At 40.6% G+C, this 18395-nt stretch overlaps 1 protein-coding gene across 1 annotated transcript; it reads right to left on the bottom strand.

The window, feature by feature from the left end:
• Window positions 1-782: 782 nt before the first annotated feature.
• dgat1b (diacylglycerol O-acyltransferase 1b) lies at window positions 783-16872 on the bottom strand. The gene is made up of 17 exons (XM_072394366.1): window positions 16575-16872; window positions 15413-15500; window positions 14012-14052; window positions 12948-13033; window positions 9605-9657; window positions 9038-9143; window positions 5206-5334; window positions 4809-4877; window positions 4615-4718; window positions 3818-3856; window positions 3652-3693; window positions 3524-3568; window positions 2543-2655; window positions 2209-2274; window positions 1625-1712; window positions 1398-1460; window positions 783-1037 (listed from the first exon to the last, which is right to left on the bottom strand). Exons 1-17 carry the CDS (start codon window positions 16796-16798, stop codon window positions 888-890), a joined length of 1506 nt encoding a protein of 501 aa, XP_072250467.1. The 5' UTR covers window positions 16799-16872; the 3' UTR covers window positions 783-887.
• Between the last annotated feature and the right edge of the window lie 1523 nt (window positions 16873-18395).

The raw sequence follows: 18395 nt of genomic DNA, 5'->3' as shown, positions 1-18395 counted from the left end.
AAATCCAAAATGCTGAAATTTTAAGTAAAAAAAAAAAAAAAAAAAAGTTTATTTTCAGACACACATTACATTTAACATGTGATTAGACATGGTTACTTGGCAACAGTCCACTGATATATAGTAACAACACGACAAGAATATAGATGGTCATTTTGCATCAACAAAAAGAGAGATACACTAAATGAGTATTTTTGTAAAAGCATCTCAGGACTTACAGAAGAGCTGCCTTCATTAAAACTGATAAAATGGCCAGAGCAAAATGCGGAATTTGTACAGTGACAGAATTCCAGCAGCGTACATTCATTCTTCTCACTCCAGCTCACAGTAAAACCAGAGATTACTCCTGCTTTGGCTCACCAAATGGAAGGAACACAGTGGATCATAAATCTTTCATCAGTTCAACGACACACAAACGACACGATAAAATTCAACCATCATAATTATACTGCCCTGGCACAGAGACAGAGGAGAGTAGAAAAATCCACACCATGATAAGAAAGGTAGCAACATCCTATTTTTCCTGCAGTACCGAATGCAATGCGATTCCCATTCAAGTGAGACTTCAGCCCAGACTGACCATCAGAGGTTCTAATAAGACAAAAACAATTACCTGAGAATAAGGCTGCATGTCTCTTCTTCCTTAAGTTACAGTAGTGTTTGAAGATCAATATTCTGCTATTTCTGTTTCCTCTGTCAAATATTATTAGCTTTTCCAGCAGGAAGACAAAAAAGTTAAGGCTGTTTAATGTAAACATACTACAATTATACCACAGCTGATGTGATCAGGCCTATCTAAAGCCACCTATGCGTGTGTTTACACCAGAAAGATGGAGGTGAGATGAAGTAAGAAAACTAAGTGTTCACAACTGTACGGATCTCTGCGTGCATTAGTCGGTCTCCTGCTTGTAGTGCATCACGTAGTAGTCATGGACGTACATGAGGACGGCGAATGGCTGACCAATGATGATGGACATCCACACTGCAGCGTTGCCATAGTTACCCCGCAGGCAGCGGCCAACAAACCAGGCTAACGGAAGCTGAGGGGTCCCCAAAAATAAACATAATGAGTCGTTGTGTTTTTCATCTCTAATAACAGTCCTAAAGCTGTCCTGACGTCTGTGGTCTGTGTTTGATGGCTCAGCACACTTGAATGAATATCAAACTTTTTGCCAACAAATAAATGTCTCTAAATATGATTCTCATTTCATTTATCAATTTAACAATGTTAAAGGCAGATCTTACAGCAATCAAAAAGGAACTTCCCTATCAATTCTTTTTTTCTCTATCGGTCAATTATTTAAACTTTAAACTGCAATTAAATCACAGTGTAAATAATACACTTACAATGATACAATTTATATACGTTTTGCATATAAGTGATGAATGCCGAATCTTACCTGTGCCATCATGCCTGTGAAAGCCCAAAGTCTGAACATCCTGAGAGGAACACTCACCAAATACTGTTACAGAAACAGACAGGGACACAAAAACCATGGTATTCGTGGTGTTCTGAATGAAATATGTATGAACGCGAGCCCCAAATCAAACGGGAGCAATGCTACAGAGTCTTCCCAGCTGGCACGTCGCCACAAGCAGAGGAAGCCGCTTCGGTTTCTCGCCTTACCTCGTGGAAGAAAGCTGACAAGAAGAAGACAGCTGTTTGGCTGACCATTTTACTGACTCCTCTCCTCAGCAGTGGCTTGTAAAAGTGGCTGAAAGACAGACAAAAAGGTGCAGATGGAGATATTGGGTAAATACTTAGAAAGTACATGGGAATGTATCGTAGACAGATGATGCAAACGAATAGTCCATGTGTTAAATATAATTGATGTAAAACGGACTTTTATATAAACACAAAAAAACAAAACTCTTCGCTGTACTCACAAAGTCCATGAGGTCAACACTCAAGAGACAGGAGAAGCATCCTGAGACTGCAATTTTACTTCTCTTCCAGAGAAATCCCTAAAAGCGCTCAGTATTTGTCTGATTTAATATAACCTCACTGTCTCTGCTCCCTCTGCTGTATTTGTGTGTGTGGAACTTGCTGCATTTGCATCGTATTTACTATTACTTGTTCAATCGCAGCCAGAAGAATCAATTTCTTTAATAGATCGGTGTGCCTCCCTGTATGAAATCCATTGCAACCTCCTACATGTTGAGCATTTCACTCCCCCTCCCCGATAACGTGTTACTGTGTAGAGGATTCACCGTAGACACCACTTGTGTACAGGGATGTTCCAGTTCTGCCAGAAATATGTTACCGTCTCAGAATTCCTGAAAGGACAGCCAGAAGAGTAACAAGCTTGAAATTTGCACTTTGATAAAGACTAATTAGCACGAGAAGCTAAAACTCTAAAATTTGAATAACTAATAACAGCACTACACACAAAGAATTTAAAAGAATTGCCAAATGCCACCGTTAGAAACCCCTCACTTTCTTTGACTGTTTAAAAAACTAGTTTCCAAACTTATTATATATTTATTCTAATAATATTACTACATGCAGAACCTCTACAGACTCTCACAGTCCTCCAACACTTACCACCAGTCCCTGTAAAACTGTCGGTCTCCGAAGCACAGCAGCTCAGCCGTGAAGTTCAGAGAGGAGTGGAAGAACCAGTAGAAAAACATCAGCCACAGCAAGTGATTAGGAACCTAAAGAGACGACGTGAAAGCGCACGTGAACAAGATCAGTGTTCACTGATGAGCCAAACCACAAGATCACCCTCAGCCGACATATCGTCCTGCTAATTACTCTCACATGTCTAATAGGAAAAGCAATCGTTTACTTCCCTGACGGGGTTTTAACACTGAAGTGCACTGGTTTCCTGTTCTAATCCATCTGCTTTAAATGTAAGATATGGTGTTTACATAGAACATGAAAAACCTGGTTATTTACACCAATCTCTACATTACTGTAACACTTTTTTTTCCCTCATCGCAGCCACAACAATATAATCCCAGATACTGTCCGGCGTTTACATGATGTCACAGTACTGGGATTTCTCATAGGAGAGCCCCAACCAGGTTAAGCTGTTTATATGAGCAGAAAAAGAACCAGAATATCCTAAAAACCCTGCCACAACCACATTAGCAGCGTACATGTAAACGTGCTGCTTGTTACAAGGTGTTCAGCAGTATTCCCTTTATTTCATGAGTCATCATATTGATTTGGCTCTTTAGTGCATGACCTTCAACATTTATCTATACAGCTAAATATGCCAATAAAGTTGAAAGTAATTTGACGAGCTGCATCCATTTGCTAAAATAGTGATTTCAGAGCAGTTTTACAGTCTTAATAAGATTTTTCAGTGTAAAATGAAGGGCAGCTCCTGTTTATACTGCACATCAAAAATCACATGAAATGAGTGAAAATGAGTGCCATCCCTCACGCTTGAAGTACTTATAAGCACAGCAGTTGTTTTTAAATCACTCATAAGCTGTTCTAAAATGATCAGCTCCCAGCAAACACAGAGACTTATGAAGTAGGTTGTCCTGTAAACGGCTGCGTTTTACTACTTACGGCTAATCGTAAGAGTCTCTCAGCCATCCTGGACAGATCCATGTCCTGGTGGAGACCAGAAATCCATTAACACACGATCATATTACATTTATATCTGGATAAGCATCAGCGTCATTCTGCTTTCTTACTTCTAGCGGTTTCATGGAGCTTTGAATGATGGGGATCATCCACTGAGAGAAAGTAATAAAACTGCGTTAAGCCGTTATTCAGACATGAGCTGTAACGTGTCCACTTTGTGTTTCATGCTAATAGGTTACACTGATACAAATGGAAGACTACGGCATCCTAATGTACCTGTTGGGTGAGAGCAACTAACATCTGTGTGAAAAACAGCTGCGGAGAAAAAGAGAAAGTGAGTGACATGATTCCAGAGAAATAAAATGTCATGACGGCAAGTTAATAATAATAATAAAGTTTTTGATTTTTTTAACGGGTAAATGTCATTTTATTAGCCAATTTAAGAATGAGTCTAAATCCTCATGACTCTTGATATGTTGGAGTTGCTCTGTTAAAGCAGACCAGACCTCAGGAACTTTGTTAAATTGGCACAAAAGAAATGAAGTTTCCTCCTTAACTGCTCAACACTTGAGGCCTAATTTTTCCTTCGCTGACACCGTTAAAGTGTTTGCCAAGCATCGATTAAAGTTCTTCTCGCTCAGGGATAAACATTAAGGCGTTTACTGTCTGGAAAGGTATTTTACTTTCCTTGAACTAAGAAACTTTAATTACTGTCTCACAAACTCCGCCAACAGAAGAAAAAAGGTTCAAATTGTTCAAACAAGTAAGAGATTATATTTCAGGAGTGCAATAAAAGAAAGGGCATACTCCAAAAGTACACGCGAGCCACAACTAAGCAAAAGGATGCGTTATCCTAGGATGAGTTCATTTAGATTAAGTCATTTTACATACTTTGACTGGTCTTTCGTGCACCGGTTTAACATGCTTTAACAGATACTTTAAGCATAAAACCACCACTTTTTTTTTCCTTTTTCCAATGAACTCAGATTAAAAGAGAACTCTAGAGATGTTTTATGCATTGGTCCACCTAATTCATTTGACTTAAATGATGCTGACATCTGATGTCTCCTCACCATCTCAAACAGCCTCCTCAGCAGGAAACTCATGCGGACTTTAGAGGACCGAGGGAAGTTGAGCTCGTAGCAGAGAGTCGGAGCAAAGGCAAAGTAGTACATATCTGCAGAGATGTGGAGGGGGGGGTCAGAAAAATGACAGAGAGGTGCACGGCAGACTCAGTTTGTAGCAACAGTGGGACGGGTGCGAGTACCTCTGATTGTGAGGTTGCCAGGATAACACACCTTGCTGTTGCCTCCATTCAAATATTGTGGCGAGGGACCTGTGGCATAGAAAGAAAATATGCTTGTACAAACACACAAATCCAACATCATGAAAAACTCTACATCGGGACACAAACACAAAGTCAGATCGACAATAGTTTCTGTGAAGTAATAAATATTTCCGCACAGCACATTAACAGCTCATGACTTACATTTTATCTAAGAGCTGCAGTACCACCGGTCTGCCAGTGGGTGTCACTATAATAACATGAGCAGTGTCCAGATAGATATTTTGGGTTGGAGCGAAATCACTTCCACAGAAGCTTAAAGCATCAACAGACACTTTGCCAATAATTTCATCTGTATGTGTGTGTTTGTATGACTTACAAGAGAGTGATCTGGCCAGTGTCTTGGCCTTCACAGTGCTCAGCTCTCTGCACCACAAGTTGACATCCTTATAGGAGTACAGCTTTAGGGAGAGAACGGTGTAAATACCGAGTGCGAACACGCCACCAACTGAAAGGGTGAAAAGAGAAGAGGCGACTGTGAACATGTGGACAAAAATTAACGACAAAAACTTGACTTACGTTCAGTCAAGATACAGCAGAGGAGAAGAAGAGATAAAGAGGAAGAAATCAAGGAAAGCCAGTAGAGGACAGAAAACAGTGGGGACGAAAGGACGGAGAGAGGCAGACAGAAGATGGAGAATGTCTGCAAACAGTGTGAGAGCAACAGGAGCAGAATGGAGAAAAAGAAAAGAGTGGAAAACACGGGAGACAGAGAACAAGAGGTCGTCATTTGATACTGAATAAAACCTGACTAGCAAAAGTAATTCTTAACTCAAAGTACGGCAGCTGTCTCGCTACATCAAGGACATTATTACACAGTCACTGTGCTGTTCAGCCATGTGGTTCTGCGAGTGTGCATTTGTGTGATCGCTCATAAAACCCTGCTGGTCTTTGTTTATTGGTTAATAAGGTAAAACTAATTTGAAAGAAGATAAATAAACACACTTTTTTAAAAATATATGTATATATATATTTTTTTTAAACACACCCACACATGACAGCTGAGCAGTTTGTCCACCAAGGCTTTATCAATAGCTACCATATGCTCGATAGAGAGGAATAATGCTGAACTGATATACTCACACGCTCGTATACACTCAAAAACACAAATTAAAAACTGCCTGTCGTGCCAGCAGGGTGAAGAGGAGGTCTGCAGCACACCTGGCATCAAAACACAGCAGATCTTATCCATTAACCATCTGTCTCTCCGGCTCAATGTGGCCTCTAAACAGCTAGATTGTCTCCAAGTCAGCTGCTGTAGGTATTGATCATAGGAGCACATGTGGAGATGGAACTCAAGTGGAAAAACATGCCACAGGAACCTGCACTTAGTCACTCCCAATTCCCCAACAAATCCATTAACGTTTAAATTCAGAATTTGTTTCTCTCCGTCATAGTTGCGCCGTGACTAGTTTCCAAGAGTTTTGCCACTTTAGACTGCACGAGTGCTATGTCCACTTAAAACGCACCAGACTCAAGCGCATGCACCACCCAGACTGTCTGAGTGTCATTATTTGAGCTCAGCAAAACTGTCTTGTATCAATATGTGCAGAAGATTCTCTTTTTTTTAATGAACAATGTACTGAATCAGAGTTAATGGAGGTGAATCATTCTGAAGGACATTGGAAAACTTAGTCCCATCACTGCATTTTTCTTGGCTTCACACTTACAAAACAACAACAACAAAAAAAAAACTTCATGCACTTTGACCTGGTTTCGTATTGAGATGTGCACAGCGTCAAACTCAGACATATACATCTATTTCAGCCTCAGAAACCCTTTGATGCAGACTGAGACACGTTAAAAAGGACCCATTCAAAGCTGTGGATATTATGAAATAACAGCAGCAGACAGTAGAGAACAATCTCCCCCTCTTCACTAGAGGATTTCTCAAAAGAAATGTAATAAAAATGTGAAATGAAGCCTGCTATCATATTAACATGTACTGAAGATACATTAAGTGTCCAGTAATGCAAGAGCTCCCTTCACACACGGGCACACATACACACACACACACACACTTCAGAGGACATTACACTGACTTACATTCATTTCCTGGCAGCTTGCCCCAACCACTTTTTGCACAAGCCAAACTGTTACGCTAAGTGTTGCAAAGTCTCCTCCCAAAAATGAGATATTTTACTGCCTTTTACGGTTTTATGCTTTTTGTCTCTAAAAGGAAGATAAAATTCCATGATATGAGTGTGTAAACAGATCAATTTAATATCCCTACTCACACACACACACACACCTTTTTCTCTCTCCACACACACACCTGCCCTCTGTCACTGCCCTTCCTGTGTGCACAGCAGCGCAGAGAGGGGAACAGACAGACAGATGGACTGAATCCCTCACTTCTTCACCTCCCAGTGAGAGAACAGATGAGAGGAAAAGAGAAGGGGAACGTCACCAAAAAAGGGAAAGCAGCAAAGACTTAAAACAACTAGTTTTTTTTTTTTTCAGGAAACAATAAACACCACTTACACAGGGAACTCGCCGTCAAACGGTTCGCTCATTGAGGTCAAGTTGGAGTTTTACAAACAAAAGCCTGAAGACTAAAGCTCAGATTGAAGCTGTGGCAGGAGTCAGAACCACAGCACATATGCTGTGTTAACGACCTGAAAACATTTGTGAGTTAAGTGGCAAATGTAACTTTGACTGTGAAAGATTTTACAGTTTCAGGTTCATTAAGTGTTCGAGTATTTAAAAAAAAAAGTGACCCCAGTCAAGGTTTTTGCTTTACACCTTTAAAACAACTCTGTGCAAGCTAGTCACCCTGGGTAAGTAGTGAAAGCTGGACAACAACCAATCACGTTCACGCACAGTTTATTTGAGCTACGATTAGAGCTCGACCGGGCCATTAACTGGACCACCGTCCCTTGTCCCAGAATGCACGCATGGGAGTGAAATCGAGTTGCTGAATGAAATATGTCTGAGGCCATTACGGTGTGGACTGCGTGAAAAAAGGACCGAGGCGCCGTGTTGCTTCCAACTTTCTCTGTGGGAGATCACGGCACATGTAAGCGTAGCTGAATTCACTGCACAGATGTTGTCTTTAAGTCACTTAAATGGTGATTTAGTCAAATGAAACTGTGGTTATAAAATTATAAAATGCTTTAAGTGACCACACATTGACGCATACATTTAAAATGAGCTGCGTTTCAGTCAGAATTTCTGCCGCGCTTCTCCATCTAACAAAAAAAAAAAAAACGGCGGCTTCACTGGGGTTTCGGTGGGAAAACTATGCAGAAAAGAGAAAAAGATTACTTTGGAGCACGAGCAGAGCACCTCGACCCATTTGAGGCCAGTCGAGTGATTCGATCTCCAACTGCATATTCCGGGCATGTTAGTCCAGTTTTGAGAAGCTCCACTTCGGTCATGTTTGCATGCTTTTAAAAGTCCAGTTTTGATCAGACTAACAAAGGAATTGGGTTTTTGCTCGTGTCACTTAAACACGCTCAATGCATTTTGTAAGGAAATGCAAACGAACGCTGATGTTGGGAATCTTGAGCCATTTACTTACAAAGCAAACAGTGACGTTAAATGGATCCAAACATTTGACATTTTTTATATATATAAAGCAACTTTTTCATTTTTCCCAGTATTTCTCTGAGGAATATTGTGTACCTGTGCATCATTTAGTAAAGTATGCCTAATTCATCATGGGCGCACTGTATGGTTTATGGAAGGCAGCCATGGTTTTCTGTCAGGCAGCCTGATGAAGACAGAAGAAGGAGACCCTTGGATGACCCTGCACTGAAGACCACACCCACTCTGGCATCCGTCATCTCCTCTCCTCTTCTCTTTTGTCCTTTCCTTTCCCTTCATTTCCTTTCCTCTGTCATCTCTTGACCTCCTCCTCTCCTCAGAGCCAGCTGGAAACAAGCCAGCCGTGACCAACTGGTCCATTACTGCTAACTGACTCCAATTACGACTCTGTACAGTCTAAGAGTATAATCTTTTACTGCACCATCAAACTGGTTTCTGTTTCTCTGAAGGGTGAGGATATGAATGTCCTCGTAATCTTTATTGCACCTACATTATTTTCTATTTTTACATAGGATTTCATTCTAAGCTATAATGATTGTTTGGTTGCATAACAGATACCTTAGTCAAAGACTTGTCACATTTACATACTGCACTCTTTTTACCTGGGGTCACGGAGGGAACCAACAGCACCACTGTAGCAGGGAATGTTAGCATGATTGCCATGTTAATGCAATGGACCAGAAATCCCACAAGTTCACTGAATGAACCCTGGGTAGAAAGAAAGAAAAAAATAGGTTTTTCGTGTGAAACCTTAACAGTGTGCCGTCCAATTTGCAATAAACACCATTAGACAAGCTGCTTTTAACTTTTAACAGCTACTGTTGACCCAATTCTAAAACCAAAGTGGAAGACAACTGAAAGTCAATTTTTTCCATCATTTGTTTTGCCTACTTTCAAACACAGTTTGTCACGTTTGGCCTAGTTAAGTTTGTAAAAAGCTCATAACGTACCAGACTGAGCATAACTCAATATGGCCCAAATGCAGACAGTGAAACAAATTTCACATTTTTCCCCATTTAGCATGTGCACATGCAACCCGGGGAGGGTCAGCTGGTGAGTCACTTTGAGAAAAATAATCCCTCCTGAGAACTTCCAAAGCGCTCTGAATTCCACACTTTGAATCCACAGAGCTCTCTTGTTTAAATGCAAACAGGCTTTTTTCCACTCACCTTCGACAGCTGTCTCTCAGTGTAGAGAGCCACCAAAACGAACACGTTGGACACTGTCAAACACAAAGAACACTGATTTCAGAAATCACAAGTTTGTTTTCCTGACGTGCATCTTCTGCAGGGATGATCGGGAAGTTGGAGAACAGTAGTATTCAGCAGGGTTCACTATTCAATGACAGCTTTAAAGCAGTACTGGTTGAGGTACGCTTGTTCAAAATGAGTGTTTTGTCTCACAGGGTTAAAACTGCAACACTTAATGAAAAAACAAAGACGCAGTGAGTCAAAGAAAAGTGCACGAGTTCCAGTAACTGCACCAACTAGACAGATAAAGGACGGGGTAATTACGTGGGTTTGTTTGCACGAAAACACACACGATCAAATTTGATGCTGTATTCTGTCAGGGTTTCCAACACTATGTTAATTCTTGGGTGTAAATATAACAAACCCTTAGGTGTTGTTATATTTTACCAACTAAAATAGTGAAATCTGCCACTGTGGAGCAGCACGCAGCCCCGTTGGCCCTCCCCTTTAACTCAACACAAACAGAATAAAAAAAACATGATCATGTTTGGAAAGAACGCTCTCCGGGTTACATAGTTTACACTTACGTTAATCACTTTTATTCAGTTTGTTGTGCAAATTCTAGCACATGGAAAGCACACGCACCCAATTATTTCTGATCAGACAACCCTATCAGTGGTGACTGGGACTTTTGGGAAGAAGCCTAAAAGAAACAAGTCCTGAAAACAGAGCGTTTTGTACAGAAGGTGACAGAGTTGACGCTCTAAATGGGCCTGAAAGTAAAACGATGAACCTGTAAATGGCTTAAAATGGGCTCTTTAATCTTGAAATGGACACTATATAAGTTAAAAGAGGCTACAAAGCAAGTAGCTTTCTCAGAGGGCATTGACTCATCAATAAAGTGCTTTAGTGATGGAAGATGAAGATATGATAGGAAAGGAGTTGCATCCCAGTCAAAACGAATACCATAAACATTTCATTTTTATGGAAACACCCTGCACAACAAAAATAGTTATTAACGTCTCGTTTTTTAATCCTTGCACATTAACTTGGATCCACAGTCGAAAGTTATTCCAACTTTGTGTTGAGCAAATTATACGCAGTTTTCCTTTTAATCTCGAACCAGAGACAGACTACACTGCAAGGCAAATGACTGTAGAATTAACTTATGGACATCTTCAGGCTACAGATGCCTCATTGCCCATCTACTCATTACTGGAGTTTATGTTGTTGTGTCATCACTGCAACCAACTTGAAAACTGCCATTCCTAATTAGTTTATTTAGTGATATTTGGTAAGATGTCTTTGTTTGATTGAATGGTTTATAAAGCGCTGAGAAGGGAATATCAAGGAACAATGAAAGAACAAATGCCGAGGAGGTGAACACCACTACAGGATTTCCAGCTGTAAAAAGCAACCAACCAAACCAAAGGGAATACAATTACTACAACCTGTCATCATCTGAAGTTAGTTATTAAAGTAGGATTCACATCACTGGATTTCATGTATGAGATTACCATTATTGTTACAAGAGAGTTTTTTATTAGAGTCATTTCAAATACACCTTTCATCATAAACAATTATACGAAGGTGGGAGATCAATTGTCTCTGATTTCCCTCGACTATCCAGGTGGCTTTTGGCACAGGTACAGCTCACATTTTCAGACAATGTGCAATTTGAAAATGAAAAGGAAAAAAAAAGGTTATGAAACATGAAAAATAGTGCCGACCTCGCAAATAATTGATTTTTTTCCCCCCCTTCTCTTCGACCAATTAAAATACAAACACGCAACTCTACTTTTACCTGTCATATGCTCAAAAGAGGGATCAGACCCCAGAGGTCCACATCTCTGTGAAACCGATGAGCGAACAAAGAGTGAGGGGGGAGGAGATGAGATGAGGGGCTATTTGCGTTCATTTACCGTGACTCGACCATCTGAAGGACAGAGACTCGTGGAAATGCACAACAATCTACTGCCAACACTTTAGATCTTTTAACAGCTCAAACTGGATCCGGTTAGATCCACACCACCTCTCATCCTGCTGCTTCTGGGCACATTTCAGAAACGACGCTCGCAGTGCCAACAAGAACAGCTCACATTCATAGGCCAGCTTCCTTTATGTAAAACGCTTTAGACTGGCCTTGCAAACTTTACTTATCCAGCGAGCTGACATCATCGTTTACTCTATGTTGGGGTAGGGAGGAGTTAGGCTGTGTGTGTGAGCTGCAGTGGCTCTCAGAGTGTCCCCTTGGGAATGAGATGCATTACTGTTCATGTTACTGTAAACAGACTTCCATTCTCACCTGTCTCTTACCCATCTTCTCTGCAGTCATTTACCTCAACTCCATTTATTTTGGCCCCCTTCATCCCCAATCTTTATTCCCTCCCCTGTCTTGATGCACTTTACCTTAGCTCTCTTCATTTCCTTCTACCCTGCATTTTTTGCCTTCTTCCCAACTCTTTAAAAACCCACTCACTTAATTTAATCTTCCATTTAATGGCTCCCCAACTCCTCGTCTTCGTCTCGCTCCGCCCCTCCCGTCCCCCTCTCTGCAGGAGAGTACCAGTGTGGAGTATATAGGGCAGGTGATTGTCCCTCCAGAGACACTGCAAGCTGCACCACTGCAGACTTTCACTGCAACGTACCACAAAAATAAATATGGAAGACGCTACAGCAGCATACAGCATGCACCTGGGAGCCAAGTCTTAAACACAAGGCAGGAAACGCAACTTAGGTTTAGACCTATTTGGAGAAAAACTATGCTTTACACATGCTTTGCGTATAAAAGGCAGTCACTTATAGAAGCTGTTATTTAAAAGGTTACTTTACCCCATCTTAACTGATCTTCAGCAACAACTGTGTTTCCATTAGCAAAGTTATTCTAATCTTTATCTCATGTTTGTTTAATGGTTTTAGGAGGCTATGAGCATATCATTTGAAATAGTTCAGTGAAACAGTTTGGGGAAATCAAGAGAATTCATTTCAGTTCCAAAAGATCTACATGTGGCTTATAGCCCACCACTGTCACTGTTCTGATGGGCTGTTCTTCTGGTGTTTTTTTTTTTTTGTCACTTCCTGTCACATTTTGAAAGTCGCCTGCTGAGTCTCTGTCGTCCTGCTGTTGGGTCTTCAAACTGAACTCTCCAGAAACGGTTCAGAGCTATTTTTATTTTCTTTCCCAAGTTTCCGCTTTTTTTTTTCTTTCCCCCCCAACCCAAAACAAAAAAAAAGATAAAACTTAAACATTGACATAAAACATTAGCATTCCTTTTGCGGTGTCATTTCCACAGATGAAATACGTCACAAAAGCTTTACCTACCGATCACCAGGCATGCAGCAGGCCAGCTGTAGGGATCATTCAGAAACAAGGAAACCACCTGAATAGGGTCCACAAGAATACCGTACCTGGCAGATTACAAAGAAAAACCTTATTAAAAATAATAAATATATATATATATATATATATATAGATACCGTAAATTCCAGACTATAGAGCACACCTGAATATAAGCCACACCCTCTAATTTTAAAAAGAAAATCTATTGTGTTGTACTTTTATAGGCCTCACCGGATTAGAAGGTGTCCACATTGTAATATGAGATATTTACACAGAAAGATGTTACGCGTGAGGATTTTTAAACATTTAATTAAATGCGTATGGTAACATAAACAAATACATACTGCTAATCTTTTTTTCCCCGAACAGTGCCTGTAACACCGATGGTTTTAACTTAAATACCTATCAGTAACACACAAATACGTGGTGTAAATGTTTTTTTTCAAACAGTGTCTGTAACACGGCTGGTTAAAAAAAAAAAAAAAAAAGAACAGTAGCCTACCAGGAGAAGTCATTGATCGCCTTCACTTCAAAAGCTACATCATAGGCGTTTCTTTGTTTGTTTTCCATGTTGAGGGTGAGTACAAATGACCGATTTACAATAATTCAGTAGTGTAAGAGTGTTTGATTTATCGTACAATTTCATTGGACCACTGTGAACTATTTGTTAATTTTATTGGTTTAATGTTACAAGGCAAAATGTTTTTGGCGGCATGAAAAAAAAAGAAAAAAATACATCATCAATGTGTCCCCAATGCTCAGCATGACAGTGAAAGTGGTTCATTTTCAAGCAATCAGTCCTTATAGTTGTGACATACACTTGAACTTGTGGGGTGACAAACAGTGAGCAAAACAACTGAGGATGTGTTGAAGCATCCTGTCAGAACAGGAAGAAGATAAGTGAAATTTAGGAGAATTTGGTATTTTTGTTATAGCGCAATCATCACCATCATGATACAGCTTTTTTCCAGCTGACACACAGAGCAACAAGAAACATCTCATAGACTGATTAATAGAAACGTACTGTTTCCCTAACATGTACTCACCTTAACAGGTTTTCTAAGAAGAGGCGAGCATTGCTCAGTACCTGCAGCAAAAAGCAGAAGTTAAATATAAAACAGAGCTTTCCTTGTTTGTTTCACAGTGATACTCATCGTACATATTCCATTAAACCACCACAGCTCTCATTGCCGTCTCTGCCCTTTTACTTTAACCAACTCATCCTTCTTTGTCACTCTTTCCCATTCCTTTTTCCATCTTCCAATATCCGTCATCTTTTTATCCCTCCTGCTCTTTTTAATTGGACCATAATATCGCATTGCTGAAGACAAAGGCCTGTGACTGGTACAGAAGGTCAGCTATTTACAATAAAGTTAAGCCTCCTGCAAAGGACACTGTGATTTCTGCTTAACTAGCTTCCTAACTTTGCTTCACTAGCTTCCTCTTCATCAGTCTTCACTCACATTCTGTCCTCTCTTGCCAAAAAAAATGAGGAGGAGCTGAAAAATCATCTGACAAGAGACAAACGTAATGAGTGTATGAAATTGAACCATCTGTAGGTCTTAAATCAAGAAGTCAAATATTGAATTTCACACATAAAAAGGTTCGGGTTTAGGAGTGTACCAACGACATGCAGCCACCGGCGATATTCATGAAACTGAAAGACTAAAATATCAATACTGTGTTGACAAAACACAATATACAGTCATGATAGTCAGATAACAGACCCGGTTCAGATATAATGAACAACTCTGAATAAAGTTCAAAGCGTTTTGATTGGCACTTACAGCAGCATTACGAAACTTTTATGTTTGAAAAAACAAAACAAAAAGAACTTGCTAAAACTCTTTCAGGCACTTTTGATGTATTGAAGTATATGAATCCATGCAAGCAGGTCTTTGTGCGTTGCTTTTGGCAACAGGTGAAGTCCAAAAGAATTGAAACATGGTCCAATAATCATCAGCCTATTTACTGTTAACATTTTTTGGCCATATTTTGAAGATGCGATGAAGAGGGTCGACGTAAAAACGGCAAAATGCCTGAGATGACTGCAGAAAAAAGGAGTCGATGCTCATTTAAGCAGATGGAAACGCCCATCTAGGATCAGTTGCAAACATGAACTCGCATCCATCAGCAAGGCATTATCGGCTGTTTTTTTGCACAAAATACAAACAGGATCAATCCTCACTGACATGGAAGAACGATCGGAATGTAGTTAAATAGCAGCGGACACTATGTGCTGCTCGCATTAAGATGAAAGAAAAAAAGCAGACATGTGAGACTTCTGGCTTTTTGCAACTGCCGAAAAATGGAAACACATCAGTCACTAAAGCAGATTTATCACATCCAAAGTCTATATACACACCAGCAACCTACCTACACCTTTAAAATGCATCCGGTTTTTAAATGTGTGACGTAACGTGTATATTTGTGTGTGTGTGCCTTACCAGCATCACCACACACCAGTTGAGTACCCCTCTATAGTTACTGTAACCGCTGGCTGAACTCAGAAGGGACTCCCTCGCCTTGTGGCAGCTGCAGAAATGAAGAGGAAGGCCGAATGGGTAAAATGACAGTGAACTGCAACAGATTAGGACGTTTAATTCCAACTAATAAATGATTGACAAAAAGATGAAATAAGAGACATTTAGCTCATTTAGATCTGCACGATGAGCCGATAGACAGACAGGAAGTTAATACTAGAAAGAACAGGCTACATGCAAGGATTTAGAAATAAAGAAGAATATGTGAACACGGATTTGTTGAAACTGCGATCTTCAGGTCAAACAGCAAAACATTAATAACAGACAGGAATCTCGTTGGTCTCCAAACCATTGCTTTTTAAAAAATTAAAAATAAAACAGTTGGTTGTTGCGTTCACAGTAGAACCTAAAACTCTGAACCCTGCAGTGGAAAAACAAATCCTGTCAGTAGAAACAGGACGCACAAACACCGCTGCTCCCTGTGGGCTCAGCTCATTCAGGATGGAAACATGTATTACAGGGCAGGCCTTGGTCATCACGGTAAGACCATGCCAGAGCACCACTCCCGTGAAACAGGAGCTGTTGGAGGAGGTGGTGCAACACAGCAGAAAACACGTCCCTCTCCCATCTCTTAATGTGTTCCTGTGATCAAAATCAACTTTTCAAAAGAAAAAAAAACAGCGTTTGATGCTTTACTCAAGACTATTAAATAAAGAGTTTAAATGGGAAATAACCTGGAATAAAACTCACATTGCGCGTTTGAGCGGTTAACAGACAAATCGGTAAGTATTCAGTAGTTTACCAAACGACACTGAAAATGGAGCAGAGTTTGAATGGCTGAATGAATTAATGGATGGATGAATGGATGGATGGATGGATGAATGGATGACAGCAGACACAAAACAAACAACCGGGGCTTGTTCAGGCTGTCCTCAGATGACCTGGGCCCGGCTGTTAACACCGTACCTGCTGCACATTCAAACAGTTACTAATGGGGGAAACAAAACTGGGCTGAAGGTGTTTCACCTTCAATGCCAGCCTGTGGCGTCGTGGCGTCAGATGTCTGGTGACAAAACAAACGCCTGCAAACTTTAGTCAAACACTCCGGGACGTTTGGCCCGCTCACCTCAGGCTGTCGCTTATTTCGCTCTTGCGCGTCTTCCTCTCGCCCTGCTTCCTGGGCCGATCCAGGGATAGATCTCGTTTCCTCAGCCCATCGCCGGCGGTCATCGAGCCCGCGGGCGCCGCTGCAGAGCTGCAGTTCACCGGCTGCAGACCCACTCCTCTCTCCGCCGCGAGAGTCGCCCTCCTCCTACGAGTCAGGGCCCCGGTTGTGTTCAAGTCCCTCATGATAAAAAGGAAAATAGCCCACACACAAGTCCTCTTCAACTTTTCACCTCGGAGACTATCATGCTTGTGGATACAGTACACTTTGACACACAGGCGCGGTGATGCAGTGTGAAAAGAGGGAAGTTGCGAAACATTCCACCCATGGATCGGATTTCTAAAGAGTTGAAACAGAGGTGGGAGTGTGTTCATGACGCAAGCAGAGTGAAAAGCAGTGTGGGACTGTGACCTGTGTAACTGTTGCAAACTCCTACCGTCAGGTGAGTCACACCTTGAGGCCTTGAGCCGTCCAATCGAGAGACACGAGGAACCATTCATTATGCTTCCTTCTGCATGTATTAATTGCGTAATATATTGTGCAATATGAAAAGCAAATAAGTCCCGTGAATGTAATAATCGTCGTGATAGCACATCTCCGGGCGAGCTGTGGGTATGATATGTATAAATTCTACATATCTACACATAGATATGGGTATTTTTCTGTTGCTTTAAATCAAAGGCCTCTAAAAGCTCATCTAAAAGCTCATCTAGCATTTACAGTTTAATTTTCAATCTTTTTATTTGTTTCAGATTAGACCGATCAGCTTTGCAGGTTGGAGCCTTGTCATGGACCTTTTTTTTTCCCCAATTCACACCATATCCAGGCTGTTTGCTGGCCAGGTCATTGAGGTTATAAGCGTTTCCTAAAGAAAAGTTCAAATACTCCGTGGAAACAGGCATCATCATACTGAAAAAAAAGGACCTCAGCATCACAAAACCTTGTGAAGTGTCCAAAGTTTCAATGTCCACCTGTGCATTTACTGCCATCTCCCCATGTCCTTTACATTATGTCAACCTCATATTATTAATTATTGTGGATATTTGCTAGTTTTCTTCAGGCAGTCATCTTTATGTGTTTCATTAGAGCTGAACCAAAAAAAAAAAAATAATAATTCCAGCATCATCTGCACGGAATGTCACTTTCATCCATTCCTTCACAATCCATGACTGCTTCTCTTTAGCTTCACTGTAACCTTGTTTTCTTCTGCTGGTGTTAGTGATGGTTCAGGTTTGGCTTTTTTGGATGTAAATTCCACTGAATTCAGTCACTTTCTCACAGTTTTGTCACAAAAACTGACTCTCTGTCCACTTCTTTTTCATTCATTTTGTTGTGTATTTTCTGTTTTCAGGGCATACTGTTTTCTGTCCCGATGCCTTAACGTCTTCCTTTGTCGACCTGTATGTTTCTCTTTTACAACCTTCCCATTTTGTTTGCACTTTCTCCAAACTTTGGACACAGCTGACTGAGAAACAACCGACATCTTCTGCCACACTCTTGAGTTGAATTCCTTTCATGGATGAGTTTTATAATCCTTTCCATTGTTTCCACTGACAGCTCTCTTGTTGAGACCATGTTTCCTACCAATCAGCCAGGTGCAACAGCTTGATAAATTCTGCTAGAACTCTTTTTAAACTGAAGGCTCATTTGCACATTTAGACCTGTGCAGATATTTATTTTTGAGATGGAAATGACTAGCTAATTTCATCTAATTTTTCCTATACTTTATGCGTTAAATAAAATGCTTTACAAAATGAAAAAAACTGAAAGAATAGCCTTTAT

This window comes from Leuresthes tenuis, unplaced genomic scaffold (assembly GCF_036924035.1).
Source record: "Leuresthes tenuis unplaced genomic scaffold, fLeuTen1.0.hap1 SCAF_10, whole genome shotgun sequence".
NCBI classification, from domain to species: Eukaryota; Metazoa; Chordata; class Actinopteri; order Atheriniformes; family Atherinopsidae; genus Leuresthes; species Leuresthes tenuis.
The sequence above is the reverse complement of the archived record's forward strand: the minus strand, read 5'-3'. Positions and strand labels throughout refer to the sequence as shown.